Source organism: Silene latifolia, chromosome X, assembly GCF_048544455.1.
Source record: "Silene latifolia isolate original U9 population chromosome X, ASM4854445v1, whole genome shotgun sequence".
In the NCBI taxonomy this organism is placed as follows: Eukaryota; Viridiplantae; Streptophyta; class Magnoliopsida; order Caryophyllales; family Caryophyllaceae; genus Silene; species Silene latifolia.
The window spans coordinates 343531557-343547532 of NC_133537.1; the positions used below are offsets into that span (position 1 = coordinate 343531557).

A 15976-nucleotide genomic window follows, 5' to 3' on the forward strand; every position below is an offset into this window, starting at 1 on the left:
TAATAACGACACACCATCATTACAAATTTACAATCCTTCACACTCCCTCCCCTTCCCTCTCTTTACACGAGACAAACCCCCTCTCAAAACCCTAGAAAATTAAACGCAAAAAGTAGAATTATTTAGATCGCGAAAAATAGCAGCATATCAAGTAATCAACAGCAGGTACTCTCTTTAATTCATCTCCTATAACTAATTCAAAAATCTTGCGTTATCATCTTCATATTTTCCTCTATCGATTGCTGTATTTTTTGTAGTACTTTGTATATTTAATTGCTTAATTTAATTTAATTTATTTATATGTTGCTGTTCTTGAAAAATACTAGTTAAGGATTGAAATAGGGGATAATTGATTAATGGGTTTCATTACAATTCTTTGTTTCGATCTTTTTTTAAGAGAATTTACGAGTCGATAGAGCGTAGTTTTGCCCTTTGACGGGTATTCAATTCTCGACACAATTTTCATGTTGTGTTTGTCTTGGAAGTTGGAACACGAGGTAAAGGCTGCGTACATTCGACTTCCCTGGCTCCATAATTTTGAGGGAGCCCTTGAAATCTTGAGGCATCGGCGTAATGTTGTATTGGTATAAGACTTGGACCGTATCACATTGTTAGGTTTAGTTGAATTGTCCATTGGATTCCATTTTGTTAAGAAGCCTCGAGCTGTCGAGCGTGCTGAACAGAGAACACTAGATACGTTGTTGATAATCTCGTCTCTCGGTTTTAAGTTTTAAGTGTGCTTTCCATACCCAACAGGCTCGTTGTTTATTCGTTTTTGAACGGTAAATAGCTTATACTGTGAAAAAATAGATTGCTGCACATAGTAGTCTAATAGAAGTCTTTTTTAGGAGAAGGTTATTTGTTGTGGCTTGTGGCTTGAAGAAACAATGTTAAGGTGGTTCAGTTGTGTTTGGTAGTTAATTAAATCGAACACCATTAGGAATTTGGTGGTAGTGACTTGTAGGGTAATTAACATTTTCTGTATATCGGCGGCATCTTGACTTGCTGTTTGCCTCTATTTTTATCGTAATCTGTCGATCGGCTTCTAGTTTGTGGGACTTTTAAGATCTTGAGCTGCTGAGCACATTTCTTTTTGTAGCGCTTGCATATTTCAGATGGAGTAATTTATTTGATCACCCGAGGCCTGATCTTGTTGACATGATCTGTCTTAATGCCATACCGATTGTTTTATTCAACTACTGATTTGATAAACTATCTACATTTGTCCTCAGATTGATTTGAGTGTGAAGTACTAAGGAAACTGCGGAAAAATGGTAATATGGTTTTTTTTTTTTGCCCCTATATTTTTCAAGTTTCTACCATATACCCCTCCTGTTGCTATCTTTCTACCACATACTCCCTAAGTCTTCTAAGTTTCTACCATCTACCATTATCATCAATTAACTCAACATCCACCCTCCTCATCTAGTGTATCCATAAACACCACCAGTCACCACTAATCACTCACAAATAATCGCCCCACCACTGAAACACCAATCACACTACGACCACCATTATTTGTGGTCCAGATTGCCCTCATAATGTCTCGGAAACCCATCAGCACGACTGCCCTAGCGCCACTACTCCACACTCATACTTCTTCGACGACACAACCACCACCACGATGTAACAAGAGCGTGTCAGACTCCCCAGCTATTGAGTCATTTACGCTGAAATTCCGCCAAAGCCCACTCCCCACCCATAGTTCTGCCTTATGATGAGGTTGTTTTGGGTGTGTGGATAGAGGTGGGGGTGGTGGCGGTGGCAGTGGCTAGGGTGTGGTCTGGACCCAACGGCAGGGATATGTCGACATCATTGGTGGCATGATTGTGGTAGGGTGTTTGTCTCGGTTGAAATAGTTGGTTGGTTTTGTGGTGGGTCAGTGGCAAGGATGAGGTTGGTGGTCATGGTGTACGGTTCAGTGAGAGGAGGGAAGGGGATGAAATTAATGTGATGGGGTATTTAGGTACTCATTATTCATTAATCAATTAATCAATGTTAAATAACATAATAATAAAGTTAATAGGGTATATGGTAGAAAGCTAGTAAAGGCAAGGGTATATGGTAGAAACATAAAAAACACAAGGGTATTGGTAGAAAATCCCCCTTTTTTGACCCTTGCAGTAGCCACTTATATTTATCTAATTAAATTTTATGTTTTGTTGTTCGGACTGGTAGCTGTTCTTCTCATACTTTAAGGAAATTGTGGGGAGAGAAGTGGTCGTGGAGCTGAAGAATGATTTAGCCATCAGGGGCACCCTTCGTTCGGTTGATCAGTATCTGAATATTAAGCTGGAAAACACTAGGGTTGTTGACCAAGACAAGTATCCCCACATGGTATTCCCTGTCTCCTTGACTCCTTGTCCCTTGGTTTGATTTTGTTTCCGGTATTCCCTGTTATTATCCCATTGATGTTCACTAATCTGCTTTCATTATTTCATCCCTTGTGTATAGTGTATAGGAGAGTCGATCTTGCAGTTTGTAACTCTTTCACCTAAGTTGAGTACAAGTTTGTTGCTGCTTAACGCAAGCTCTTTGAAAACTTGAACTTTTGAAAGATGTTTTAAATCGTTAAAAGTCTAAAAGTGATGCTAATGACCGGGAAATAGTCTGTTACAGATCTTTCTTCCTTCATCTCCAACCTGCTGTCTTTTACCATTAATTTTCTCCTAGCTTAATTAACACCATCCTTGCTGCTTATACTATATTGTAAACTGTGAAGTAGTAGTCCATCAGTGCAATTCTAAACAGTTTTTTTGATTGTTCATTCAAAAATACCGCTTGGTTTCAACATGGTAAAACTCCTACATCAGACCTCTTAATGTGCGATAGGAATTAGGAGGTGAAGGCGGGAAGCCCCTTTGAGGCACTCATCGCAGTGATGTTTAGATGTTGCTGGTGCTGGTGAAGATTCATATATGCATGTCCGGAGTGCTTGTTCTAATTTGGGTAGTTTGAATGTCTAGTTTTACGAGTCTGTATATTTTATTTGTGCTTTTACTGTTGAGGCCCTCATATTAACAAATTTTGTGATTAAATGGGCAGATGTCAGTGAGGAACTGCTTCATAAGAGGTTCAGTAGTCCGGTACGTCCAGCTGCCACCGGATGGAGTTGATGTTGAATTGCTTCATGATGCCACTCGAAGAGAAGCCCGGGGCGGCTAATCCTTTGCTTTAGTCAGTATTACTGCTAAACAACCTGATGAAAAGCATGCTGTAACCCTTTTGTTTTTGAAAGGGAATTATTAGTAATGGTGTCCTAGTTCCATGCTCTGAAGCTGAATTGTCTGTTTTTGGACTGCGCAATATTTACGACTATCATTTTGTAACGATGTATGTAACTTGGGTTTCTGATGAATGATAGCTTATGGTAATCTGAGGGTGAAGAGATACTACATCCGTAGTCGAGGGAGTTTGGAGATTTAGAACTCAAACTCCACATACTTGCTCATTGCTGAACATAACTTACTAATAAAATGTAAATAGATCAAGAAGACTAAGGGGGTGTTTGGTTGGGAGGTTTGGAATGGAATGGAATGGAATGGATTATAGTCATTCTAGTGTTTGGTTGGGAGTCCTAGTGGATTCTCATTCAACTACAATCCCTTAGAATCCCATACCCACCTCCTACTCATGGATTTAAACTCCATTTCTTTATGTTTATTCTTCTAATAAACCAAACATGTTTTGAAAGATATGGAATTGAAACCAATACTTCTATGATTTCTCATCTCAATCCGTTCTAGTCCTAAGTACTCAACCAAACGACCCCTAAAAAGAGTAAGAGTCTTATATTTACTCTCAAGTTAAAATTACTAACTATGGTGTATACCAGTTGGATTTAATTCTGAGTGAGAGAGGCAAGTCAACAACTCAATATGATAGAATACGAGTGTCCCAAATTAATTAGTCCGTGTTGTGGCCGCATAAAATTTGAGTAACGGAGGACATTTAGGGATGCCGTTATACGATAAATCAGCATTCTTCGAACCTTGCATAATCGTGAAAAATGGATTAATACTTGTTATCTAGGTCCGAAATCGAATAGTACATCCCGAACGGCTCAAATTGAATTGTATATAACACATTTTTTGGGATTTTAGGGTCTTGGAACAAAATTCTCCGGAAGTCAACAGAATGTTCCAGGGATCAGATAAAGCGGCCACAAAATTTGAGAAACAGAGGATATTTGGGGGTGCCGGTACGAGGTAAATCAGCATCGTAGAACCTCGAATAATCGTGAAGATTGGATTAATACTCATTATTTGGGACTGAAATCGAATAGGTTAACTCCAGAAATGACCTCAAACATGGTGTAAAAATACTGGGAGAAAAGAAACGTGGTCCGGTACGACCTCCCGAACGACTCAAATTGAAGTGTATACACGATTTCCGGGATTCGAGGGTCCTGGAACAAAATTTTCCGGAAATCACACAAAAGATTGTTTGGATCAAGTAGGCGGCGACACAAAATTTGAGGGGCAACGGAGGATATATGGGGGTGCCGGTATGCTATAAACAAGCATTCGGCGAACCTCGGATAATCACGAAAAATGGATTAATACTCGCTATTTGGGGGCTGAAATCGAATAGGTTAACTTCTGAAATGACCTCGAACACGTGGTAGAAAAACCGGGAGAAAAAGAAACGTGGTCCGGTACGACCTCTCGAACGGCTCAAATTGAAGTGTTATATACACCGTTATCGGAATTTTTCGGTCCCGGAACAAAATTCTTTGGAAATTACATAAAAGGTTTCTCGGATAAGGTAAAGCGGCCACACAAAATATAAGGAACAACGGAGGACATTTGGGGGTGCCGGCATGCGATAAACCAGCATTTTACGAACCTGAGATAATCGTGAAAAATGGATTATTAATCGTTATTTGGGGACTGAAATCGAATAGGTTACCTCATGAAATGACAGTGGACACGTGGTTAAAAAACCGGGAGAAAAAAAAACATGGTCCAGTACGACCCCCGAACAGCTCAAATTGAAGTGTGTATAAATACACAGTTTTCGGGATTTTAGGATCCCAGAACAAAATTCTCCGCAAGTCACAGAGAAGGTTGCACAGATCAGCTGAAGCGGCCACACAAAATTTGAGAAGCAACGGAGGACATTTGGTAGTGACGGTATGCGATAAACTAGCATTCGAAGAACCAGAAATAATCGTGAAAAATGGATTAATACTCGCTATTTGGGGGCTGAAATCAAATAGGTTAATCCTTGAAATGACCTCGGACATGTGGTAGAAAACTCCGGAGAAAATGAAACGTGGTCCGGTACGACCTCCCCAACAGCTCAAATTGAAGTATATAATACACGGTTTTCGAGATTTTAGGGTCAGAGAACGAAATTCTCCGGAAGTTACACTGAAGGTTCCACGAATCAGGTAAAGCGACCACACAAATTTTAAGAAACAACCGAGGACATTTGGGGGTGCCGGTATGCGATAAACCAACATTCGCCGAACCTCAGATAATTGTGAAAAATAGATTAATACTCGTTATTTGTGGCTGAAATCGAATATGTTAACTCCTGAAATGACCTCGGACACATGGTAGAAAAATCGGGAGAAAAAGAAACTTGGTCCGGTACGACCTGTCGAACGGCTCAAATTGAAGTATTCGGGATTTTAGGGTCCCGTAACAAAATTCTCCAGTAATGACACAAAAGGTTCCACGCATTAGGTAAAGCGGTCACACAAAATTTGAGAAACAACGTAGAACATTTAGGGGTGTCGGTATACGATAAACCAACATTCGGCGAACCTCGGATAATTGTAAAAAATAGATTAATACTCGTTTTTTGGGCTGAAATCGAATAGGCTACGTCCTAAAATGACCTCGAACACGGAGTAGAAAAGCGGGAGAAAAAAAACGTTGTCCAGTACGACCTCCCGAATGGTTCAAATTAAAGTATATAATACACGGTTTTCGGAATTTTTGGATCCTGGAACAAAATTCTACGGAAATCACATAGAAGGTTCCACGGAGCAGCTAAAGCGACCACACAAAATTTAAGGAGCAACGGAGGACATTTGGGGTACCGGTATGCAATAAACCAACATTCTTCGAACCTCGGACAATCGTGAAAAATGGATTAATGGTCGTTATTTACGGTTAAAATCGAATAGGTTAACTCCTTAAATGACCTCGTACACGTGTTTGAAAAACCGGGAGAAAAAGAAACGTGGTCCGGTACGACCTCCCAAACGGCTCAAATTGACGGTTTTCGGGATTTTAGGGTCCCGGAACAAAATTCTCCGGAAGTCACACAAAAGGATTCCAGATCAGGTAAGGCGGTCACACAAAATTTGAAAAGCAATGGAGAACATTTTAGGGTGCCGGTATGTGATAAACCAACATTGAGCGAACCTCGCATAATCGTGAAAAACGGAGTAATACTCGTTATCTAAGGTTGAAATCGAATAGGTTAACTTCTTAAATAACCTTGGACATGTGGTAGAAAAAACCGGGAGAAAAAGAAACGTGGTCCAGTTCGACCTCCCGAGCGGCTCAAATTGAAGTGTATAATACACGGTTTTGGGGATTTTAGGGTCCCGGAACAAAATTCTCCCAAAGTCACACAGAAAGTTCCACGGATCAGATAAAGGGGCCATACAAAATTTGAGGAGCAACGGAGGACATTTGGGGGTGCCGGTATGAGATAAAGCAGCATTCTTCGAACCTCGAATAATCGTGAAAAATGGATTGATACTCGTAATTTAAAGCTGAAATCGAATAGGTGAGCTCCTGAAATATCCTCGACCACGTGGTTGAAAAACTAGGAGAAATAGAATATTGGTCCGGTATGACCTCCTATACGACTCAAATTGAAGTTTATAATACGTAGTTTTCGGGATTTTTGGGTTCCGGAAAAAAATCTCCGGAACTCACACAGAAGGTTTCACGGATCACGTAAAGCGGACACACAAAATTTTAGAACCAACGAGGACATTTTAGGGTGTCGGTATAAGATAAAAAAAGCATTCAGCAAAAAACCTCGGTTAATCTTGAATAATGAGTTAATACTCGTAATTGGGGCTGAAATCGAATAGGTTAACTCCTGAAATGACCTCGGACATGTGGTATAAAACCGGAAGAAAAAGAAACGTGGTCCGGTACGACCTCTCGAACGGCTCACATTGAAGTGTATATATAATACACAGTTTTCGGGATATTAGAGCGACGATCCTGAAACCTGTAACCAATGAACCTAATGAACATAGGGAGTCAATTAAAATGAACCCGGGGTAAAGGTTGTAGGAGCTAATGCAAAGGCTTGGGAGACGTCCTGAAGTCGCGAACTCACCCTACAATTTTGAACCGGTCACATGGGGGGTGTATGTCAAGGTCGTATGCATTGTTTGGATAGCTTGTGTGTGAATGTGATGAAGTGTGTGTAACTATTGGATGTTTGCAGTAGAAAGTTGAGCATGTGAAAGAAAAGTTGATGGTATATGTAGAACTGTTGTTGGGGATGAGAAACATGATGGATGTTTACAATGTGGCGTTTAATAACATGATATAATGATTTCGTAGATCGTATGAAAAGATGTGTAGCATTATATGCTTAGTTATGATATAACGTTGGTTTTATAAAGTTTTTAGCATGTTAGAATATGATATAGCATGCGGGTAGCGTTTCTGAGTTAGCATGACTCGATCGAGTGGGACTGACTTGATCGGGTGGGTTTTTGACGATTTTGAGTCCAGAATCGTGTTTTTGGGCACTCGATCGAGTACCTAGGGCACTCGATCGAGTAGGGGGTCTACTCGGTCGAGTATGTTAGAGATTAGAAGGTCTGTTTGGGGTCTGATGTTGGGGCACTCGATCGAGTATGGTGGGCACTCGATCGAGTAGCCTGTTACTCGATCGAGTATGTTTGGGAACTCGATCGAGTAGGGTATGGGCAGCTTGTTTTCGTGTTTTGAGGTTTTGGCGCGTATGTTTATATCCACCCCTTTTTCTGATATAGTTTCAAGATGCCGCCCAAGAAGAATGCGTTGTATGCGAGAGCTGAGCTTATGAACATAGATGACATCGTTAAGATGTTGGAGCATCAGGATGCTCTTACTGAGGCTTTAAAGACTGTGGGGAAAGATAAGGAGAAAGAGGTTGATCATTCTAAAATCAGCCTCTATATAGCGAGGTTTAACCCGAAAGAGTATAAGGGAGTTGGGGAGCCTAACCTTCTTGATAGCTGGCTTAGAGAGATGGAGAACATATTAGATTTGGTTCACTGTCCTGATGAGATGAGAGTGGAACAGGCTGCGTTCTATCTGAGAGAGGCAGCTGGCAAGTGGTGGGATACGGTGAAAGTGAGTGCTAAGGAGATATATGCGGACCAAGGTTTACCTGCTATACCTTGGGAAGAGTTTCGTAGAGCTGTGAGAAAAGAGTTTGTACCGGAACATGTGAGGAGTAAGTTGAGAGAGGAGTTTGACAGTTTTAAGATGACCGCTGAGATGTACGTGGCCGAGTACTACAGCAGTTCAATGAGAAGTCTAGGTATGATGAGGATATGGGTTTGAATGAGGAGAATCGGCGAGGTTTGAGAGGGGGTTGACCCCTAAGGTTATGGATAAGTTACCCGTGGGAGTCCTTACTGATGTTAAGGAAGCTTATGAGAGGGCTGGGAGAGCTGAGAGGTTAGTGGAGATGGCTCAGGAGAGGCTAGGTGGCGAGAAAAGGAAGTCTGAGAGCGAGGGTAGTGGCCAATCTAATCACAAGAAAGGCAACCACAATCAGTCTAGAGGATTTTCTTTTGGGTCAGGGTTCAGTGCTGGGGCTTCCTTTGGGCGTGGCCGTGGAAGTGTTAGTGGTAGTTGGGGAGTGACCTGCTATAGTTGTGGCGGTGTAGGTCACAAGAGACATGAGTGCACAAGTGCACCGAGAACTTTCCAGAGACCTGCGCAGAGCTACGCGAGCAATAGACCGGCTGGGTCGTGGGCAAACCGGGGAAGTCAGAGCTATCAGGGTGGGGGTAACCGCAACGGCGGTAATTCTTATCAGAAACCACCAACGAACAACAACAACAATCAAGGGTCGGGTGCTAAGCCGGCCACATCAGCCAGTACTGTCCAGGGAGGTGGGCAGAAGACTAGTGGAAAGTTATTTATGATGGAGAAGAAAGCAGCTGAGGAGGATGCACACGTTATCACCGGTACTTTTCTTGTTAATGGTATTCATACCTTTGTTTTGTTTGATTCGGGGGCTTCTCAGTCGTTTGTATCTTCGAGTCATGTTAAACGGTTGGGTTGGAGGGTGTATGAGTCTGTTAGTGAGCAAGTTTTTATACCTTCGGGTGAGTCTGTATCTTGTGGGAGGTTATATAGGGATGTACCTATGATAGTTGGGCAAGTTGTTTTCCCTGTAGACTTGCTAGAGTTTCCTTTTGACGGTTTTGAGATGATAGTTGGGATGGATTGGCTGGGGAAGTATAAAGCTAAGATAGACTGTCATAAAAAAAGAGTGTCCTTGAGAGGTCCTAAGGGTGTTAGTGTGTCTTATCGTGGGTTTCTAGTCAAACCCAAAGTTAAGTTGATTGTAGCTGTTACCTTGAAGTCATATCTGAGGAAGGGATGTCCTTTGATATTGTGCCATGTGAGAGATGACCGGATCGAGGGTCCGACAGTTGATCAGATACCAGTGGTGGGAGAGTTTGAGGATGTGTTTCCAGAGAAAATTCCGGGGTTGCCACCGAAGAGGGAGATAGATTTCACCGTTGAGTTGAAACCAGGTACGGGGCCAATCTCTAAGGCACCGTACCGTATGGGTCCTAAGGAGATGGAGGAGCTTAGGAAACAGTTGGATGATTTGATAGAGAAGGGATACATTAGACCTAGTGTATCGCCGTGGGGAGCACCAGTTCTTTTCGTGGAGAAGAAAGATGGGAGTTTGAGGTTGTGCATAGATTACAGGGAGCTGAACCGAGTGACAGTGAAGAACAAGTATCCTTTGCCAAGGATAGATGACCTGTTTGATAAGTTGAGTGGTGCATCAGTCTTTTCCAAGATTGATTTGAGGTCGGGGTACCATCAGGTGAAGATTAGAGAGGTGGATATACCAAAGACAGCTTTCACGTCGAGGTATGGCCATTATGAGTATGTGGTGATGCCGTTTGGGTTATCTAATGCGCCGGCAGTGTTTATGGATTTGATGAATAGGATCTTTAGACAGTTTTTGGACAAGTTTGTAGTGGTGTTTATCGATGATATCTTAGTCTACTCCAAGACTAAGGAGGAGCATGAGGAGCATCTGAGGGTTGTGTTGCAGACTTTGAGGGAGCATGAGCTATATGCTAAGCTATCTAAGTGTGAGTTCTGGTTAGAGAAAGTTGCTTTTCTGGGGCATGTGATCTCTAGGGAGGGAGTAGTTGTGGATCCGACGAAGATTGAGGCAGTGACAAAGTGGGAAGCACCAAAGAATGTTGCTGAGATCAGGAGTTTTCTGGGTTTGGCTGGGTACTACAGACGGTTTGTGAAGGATTTCTCCAAGATAGCTAGACCTATGACAGCGTTGATGAGGAAAGAGAACAGGTTTCGTTGGGATGAGAGTTGTGAGAAAGCATTCCAAACATTAAAGGAGCGTTTGACCACAGCTCCCATCTTAGCATTGCCTGAAGGGATCGAGAACTTTGAGGTTTATACAGATGCCTCAAAGAATGGGTTGGGCTGTGTATTGATGCAGAACGGTAAGGTGATTGCCTATGCTTCGAGGCAATTGAAGCCGTATGAGGAGAACTACCCTACTCATGATCTGGAGTTAGGTGCAGTGGTGTTTGCTCTCAAGATTTGGAGACATTACCTTTATGGAGCAATCTTTAAGGTATTTTCTGATCACAAGAGTCTCAAGTACATTTTCACTCAAAAGGAGTTGAACATGAGACAGAGGAGGTGGATGGAGTTGATTGGCGATTATGACATGGAAATTATCTACCATGAAGGGAAGGCCAATGTAGTTGCTGATGCTTTGAGTAGGAAGAGTTTACATTCTTTGTGTACAGCTCTATCTTTGATGACGCTGAGAGATGAGGTAGCGAGGTTTGGGATACATATGATGCAGAAAGGGGATGCCATGGGTGATCTGACAGTGCAGCTTGAGTTTTATGATGACATTCGGGGTAAGCAGGCGTTGGATCCTAAGATAGTGGAGTGGAGAGCTGGAGTAGAGAAAGGGACAGTGTCCCGATTTTCTATTCATACAGACGGCAGTTTGAGGTTTGATGGTAGGTGGTGTGTTCCTAATGATGAGGAGTTGAAAAAGACTATCATGACAGAGGCGCATTGCACACCATATTCAGTTCATCCAGGTGGAGATAAGTTGTACAAGGATTTAAAGAATACGTTTTGGTGGCCTGGAATGAAGAAAGAGACAGCTGAGTTTGTGGCCCGTTGTTTGACATGCCAGAGAGTTAAAGGGGAACAGCGACGACCACAAGGTAAGATTCAGTCTTTAACGGTACCTGAGTGGAAGTGGGAATCCATTTCCATGGATTTTATCGTGGGTTTGCCAAAGAGTCAACAAGGTAACAATATGATATGGGTGATAGTGGATCGACTGACCAAGTCAGCTCGCTTTGTTCCAATGAAAGATACATGGACTAAAGCACAATTGGCTATGGCCTATCGAAAGAACGTGCTTAAGTTACATGGAGTCCTTAAGGACATAGTGTCTGACAGAGATGCGAGATTTATATCAAGGTTTTGGAAAGAGTTGCAGGAATCGTTGGGAACAACTTTGAAGATGAGTATAGCTTTTCATCCTGCGACAGACGGACAAACTGAGAGAACGATCAAAACACTTGAAGATATGTTGCGAGCTTGTGTGATGGATTTTGGTGGTAGCTGGGAACAGAGGTTAGACTTGATTGAGTTTTCTTACAACAACAGCTATCACACTAGTATTGGTATGGCACCGTTTGAGGCTTTATATGGGAGGAGATGTAGGAGTCCGATTTGTTGGGACGACAGTGCTGAGGCAGTGGTTCTAGGACCAGAGATGGTTGAACAGATGAAGATGATCAGGGAACGGATGAGAGCAGCTCAGGATAGGCAAAAGAGTTATGCAGATCTACATCGCCGGGATATAGAGTTTCAGGTTGGGGACAAGGTTCTTTTGAAAGTATCTCCTATGCGTGGGGTTATGATATTTGGGAAGAAAGGCAAGCTAAGTCAGAAGTTTATCGGACCTTATGAGATCTTAGAGCGAGTTGGGGAAGTTGCATATCATCTGGCTTTACCAGCTGCGTTAGAGAGAGTGCATAATGTGTTTCATGTATCGCAGCTGCGGAAGTATGTGAGTGATCCGTCACATGTGTTAGAGGCAAAGAGCTTAGAGCTAGATGATTCCTTATGATATCTTGAGGTGCCTAAGCAGATTCTTGACCGAAAGGTTAGGAAGACTAGGAGTGGTGAGACAGTTTTTCTTAAGATCCTTTGGTCTAACCACGAGACTGAGGAAGCTACATGGGAGCCAGAGGAAGCTATGAAAGAGCGTTACCCTTTTCTTTTTGATCAGGTATGTATGGTTACGGGGACGTAACCTTGTTTCTTTTAGGGGGGTAGGAGATGATCGCGAAGAGTTTTTAAGAGTTTTATACCCTTTTTGTATGTTGTGTCGGTATGTTTGTCGGGATGAGTTGGGTTAGTGACATGTTTTATGTTGAGTTTTGTTTTGGTTGTTGAGTCGGAAGTGTTGTGGGAGTACCTTTGTTTAGTAGTGGTTTGAACTTCGGGGACGAAATTCTTTTTAAGGAGGGAAGACTGTAATACTCCGTATTTATGAGTCTCTGGGTACTCTATCGAGTAGGCCTTACTCTGTCGAGTAAGGGTAAGTTGCGTTTTAAAATAGTTTCTGACCTGTTGGGTACTCGATCAAGTAGCTAGGATACTCAATCGAGTAAGGGGGTACTCGATCGAGTACCTTAGATACTCGATCGAGTAAGCGGTTTCTGGGGAGTTTTTCGGGTTTTGTTAATTATGCGATTAAGATATATAACCTTTTCCGTCATCATTCTAAACACTTTTTCAAAACCTAATTTACTGTCAAAGAGAGAAAGCAAGTACGTTCATCATCTTAATCGCATTGTTAGCAAATCCCGGAGTTTGGAAGGTCGGTTTTCATCGTTTGTTATACCGTTGAGATCCTTGCGCCGAGGGTAAGATCTATGTACCCTTTTTATTGTCTTTCCTTTAAATTGGTTAAACCCTAATCTAGGGATTTGGGGGTTTTTGAGTAGTTTGTGATTTGGTAGCATTTGTATGTTGTATGATAGGAGGAGGTTTCGTAGAAGAGGCTTTTTGATACAGCTGTAGAGACCGTCTGATAGTTATGCTTTTCAGGTAGGATTTCCTACTCAGTATTAGTCCCATAATGGGATGATTGTTGATGTGTTGAGATTGATTGTTTGATATAGTAATTGTATTGTGACGGCTGTGGTTGTGATTGTGATTGTTGTCCATGGTTCTCGAGATGCGTTCTCGGCTGAGTGGAGTCACTTGCGGGAGTGGCTTCACGCCCTAGTTTCGCCCTTCGTGGAACCCGCCACGGAAGGGGATGTGCACATTAATGGACAGGGATGTCGCTCATTATGAGGAGCGGGGATTTGGTGGGTACGGCTGCGGTCCCCCACTGACAGGGCTGGTCCAGTGGACAGTCGGTGATTGAGATTGTTGGGATTGGCGTGGTTGTGTGTGTGTGTGTGACGGTTAAGCTGTCTGTTTATCTTATTGTTGATATATTGAGTTGTGTGATTAGTAGTGACCCCGGTTGTTGTTTTGTAAACCTGCGGTGATCAATTCGGGGATGGTGAGCAGTAATTGAGCAGGTTTGAGTTGGAAATCTTGGGATATTGGGATGTGCCACCGTCGACGATAGAAGTCTTCCATTTGTAGTTTTATTAGTTTTATAACATTTTGATTAATTCAGAGAGACGATTGGTTTGAGAACTTGTACCCGTATTTTGGGATTTGGTTTCAGTTATACTTTTCACTAAAGTTATATTATTTAAAGTTGTTTCGTTATTGTCTTATGAATATCATGCCTCGGGTAACCGAGATGGTAGCATTCTTATACCTGAGTGGTCCTGGTAAGGCACTTGGAGTACGGGGGTGTTACAAGGGTCCCGGAAAAAATTCTCCGGAAGACACACAAACGGTTCCACGGATCTAATAAAGCGGCCACAAGAAATTTCAGAAACCATAGAGGACATTTGGGGGTGCCGGTATGCGATAAACTAGCATTCGGCGAACCTCGGATTGTCGTGATAAATAGATTTATACTCGTTATTTGGAGTTGAAATCGAATAGGTTAACTCATGAAATAACCCTGAACACGTGGTAGAAAAACAGGGAGAAAAATAAACGTGGTCCGGTACGATCTCCTGAACGGCTCAAATTAAAGTGTATACAACACGGTTTTCGGGATTTTAGGGTCCCGGAACAAAATTCTCCTGAGTTCACACAGAAGGTTCCACGGATCAGGTAAAGCGACCACACAAAATTAGAGGAGCAACGAAGGACATTTGGGGGTGTCAGTATGAGATAAAGCAACATTTTTCGAACCACGGATAATCGTGAAAAATGGATTAATACTAGTAATTTGGGGCTGAAATCGATTAGGTGAACTCCAGAAAGAACCTCGAACACGTGGTTGAAAAATTGGGAGAAATAGAAATTTGGTCCAGTACGACCTCCTCAACGGCTCAAATTGAAGTTTATAATACACAGTTTTTGGGATTTAGGGTACCGAAACAAAATTCTCCGTAAGTCACATGGAAGGTTCTACGGGTCAGGTAAAGCGGCCATATAAAATTTGTGAACCAACAGAGGACATTTTAAGGTGTCGATATACGATAAACCAACATTAAGCGAACCTCGGATAATCGTGAAAAATGGGTTAATACTCGTTATTTGGGGCTGAAATCGAATAGAATAACTCCTGAAATGACCTCAAACATGTAGTAGAAAATCCGGAAAAAAAAAGAAACGTGGTCCGGTACGACCTCCTGAACGGCTCAAATTGAAGTGTAAAATACACGGTTCTCGGGATTTTAGGATCCCGGAACAAAATTTTCCGGAAGTCAAACGGAAGGTTTCAAGGATCAGGTAAAGCGGCCACACAAAATTTGATAATCAACGGAGGAAATTTTGGGGTGCCGGTATACGATAAACCAGCATTGGGTAAACCTCGAATAATCGTGAATTGAAGTGTATAATAATACACGGTTTTTCGGGATTACAGGGTCCCGGAACAAATTCTCTGGAAATCACATAGAAAGTTCCTCGGGTCAGATAAAGCGGCCACGCAAAATTTGATTAGCAACGGAAGATATTTGGGGGTGCCGGTATGCCATAAACCAGCATTCGTCGAACCTCGGATAATCGTGAAAAATGGATTAATGTTCGTTTAATGCTCATTATTTGAGGCTGAATCGAATAGGTTAACTCCCGAAATGACCTCGGACGCGTGATTGAAAAACCGGGAGAAAAAGAAACTGGGTCCGGTACGACCTCCCGAACGGCTCGAATTGAAGTCTATAATACACGGTTCTTCGGGATTCCAGGGTCCCGGAACAAAATTCTCCGGAAATCACACAGAAAGTTCTCGGGTCAGATAAAGCGGCCACGCAAAATTTGAGTAGCAACGGAAGACATTTGGGGGTGCCTGTATGCCATAAACCAGCATTCGTCGAACCTCGGATAATCGTGAAAAATAGATTAATGCACGTTTAATGCTCGTTATTTGAGGCTGAATCGAATAGGTTAACTCCCAAAATGACCTCCGACGCATGATTGAATAACCAGGAGAAAAAGAAACTGGGCCGGTACGGCCTCCCGAACGGCTCAAATTGAAGTGTATAATACACGGTTTTTCGGGATTCCAGGGTCCCGGAACAAAATTCTCCGGAAATCACACAGAATGTTCCTCGGGTCAGATAAAGCGGCCAGGCAAAATTTGAGTAACA

At 42.3% G+C, this 15976-nt stretch overlaps 1 protein-coding gene across 1 annotated transcript; it reads left to right on the forward strand.

Moving 5' to 3' along the window:
* The first annotated feature begins 18 nt into the window (after window positions 1-18).
* On the forward strand, window positions 19-3376 carry LOC141619694 (sm-like protein LSM2). The gene is made up of 4 exons (XM_074436716.1): window positions 19-165; window positions 1233-1274; window positions 2179-2337; window positions 3046-3376. Exons 2-4 carry the CDS (start codon window positions 1272-1274, stop codon window positions 3163-3165), a joined length of 282 nt encoding a protein of 93 aa, XP_074292817.1. The 5' UTR covers window positions 19-165; window positions 1233-1271; the 3' UTR covers window positions 3166-3376.
* The last annotated feature ends 12600 nt before the right edge of the window (window positions 3377-15976 follow it).

Bases quoted from the DNA above. Each gene is read 5' to 3' on its own strand.
- LOC141619694 (XM_074436716.1), top strand. The intron at 2,338-3,045 runs GTATTCCCTGTC...TTAAATGGGCAG, and splicing joins AAGACAAGTATCCCCACATG to ATGTCAGTGAGGAACTGCTT.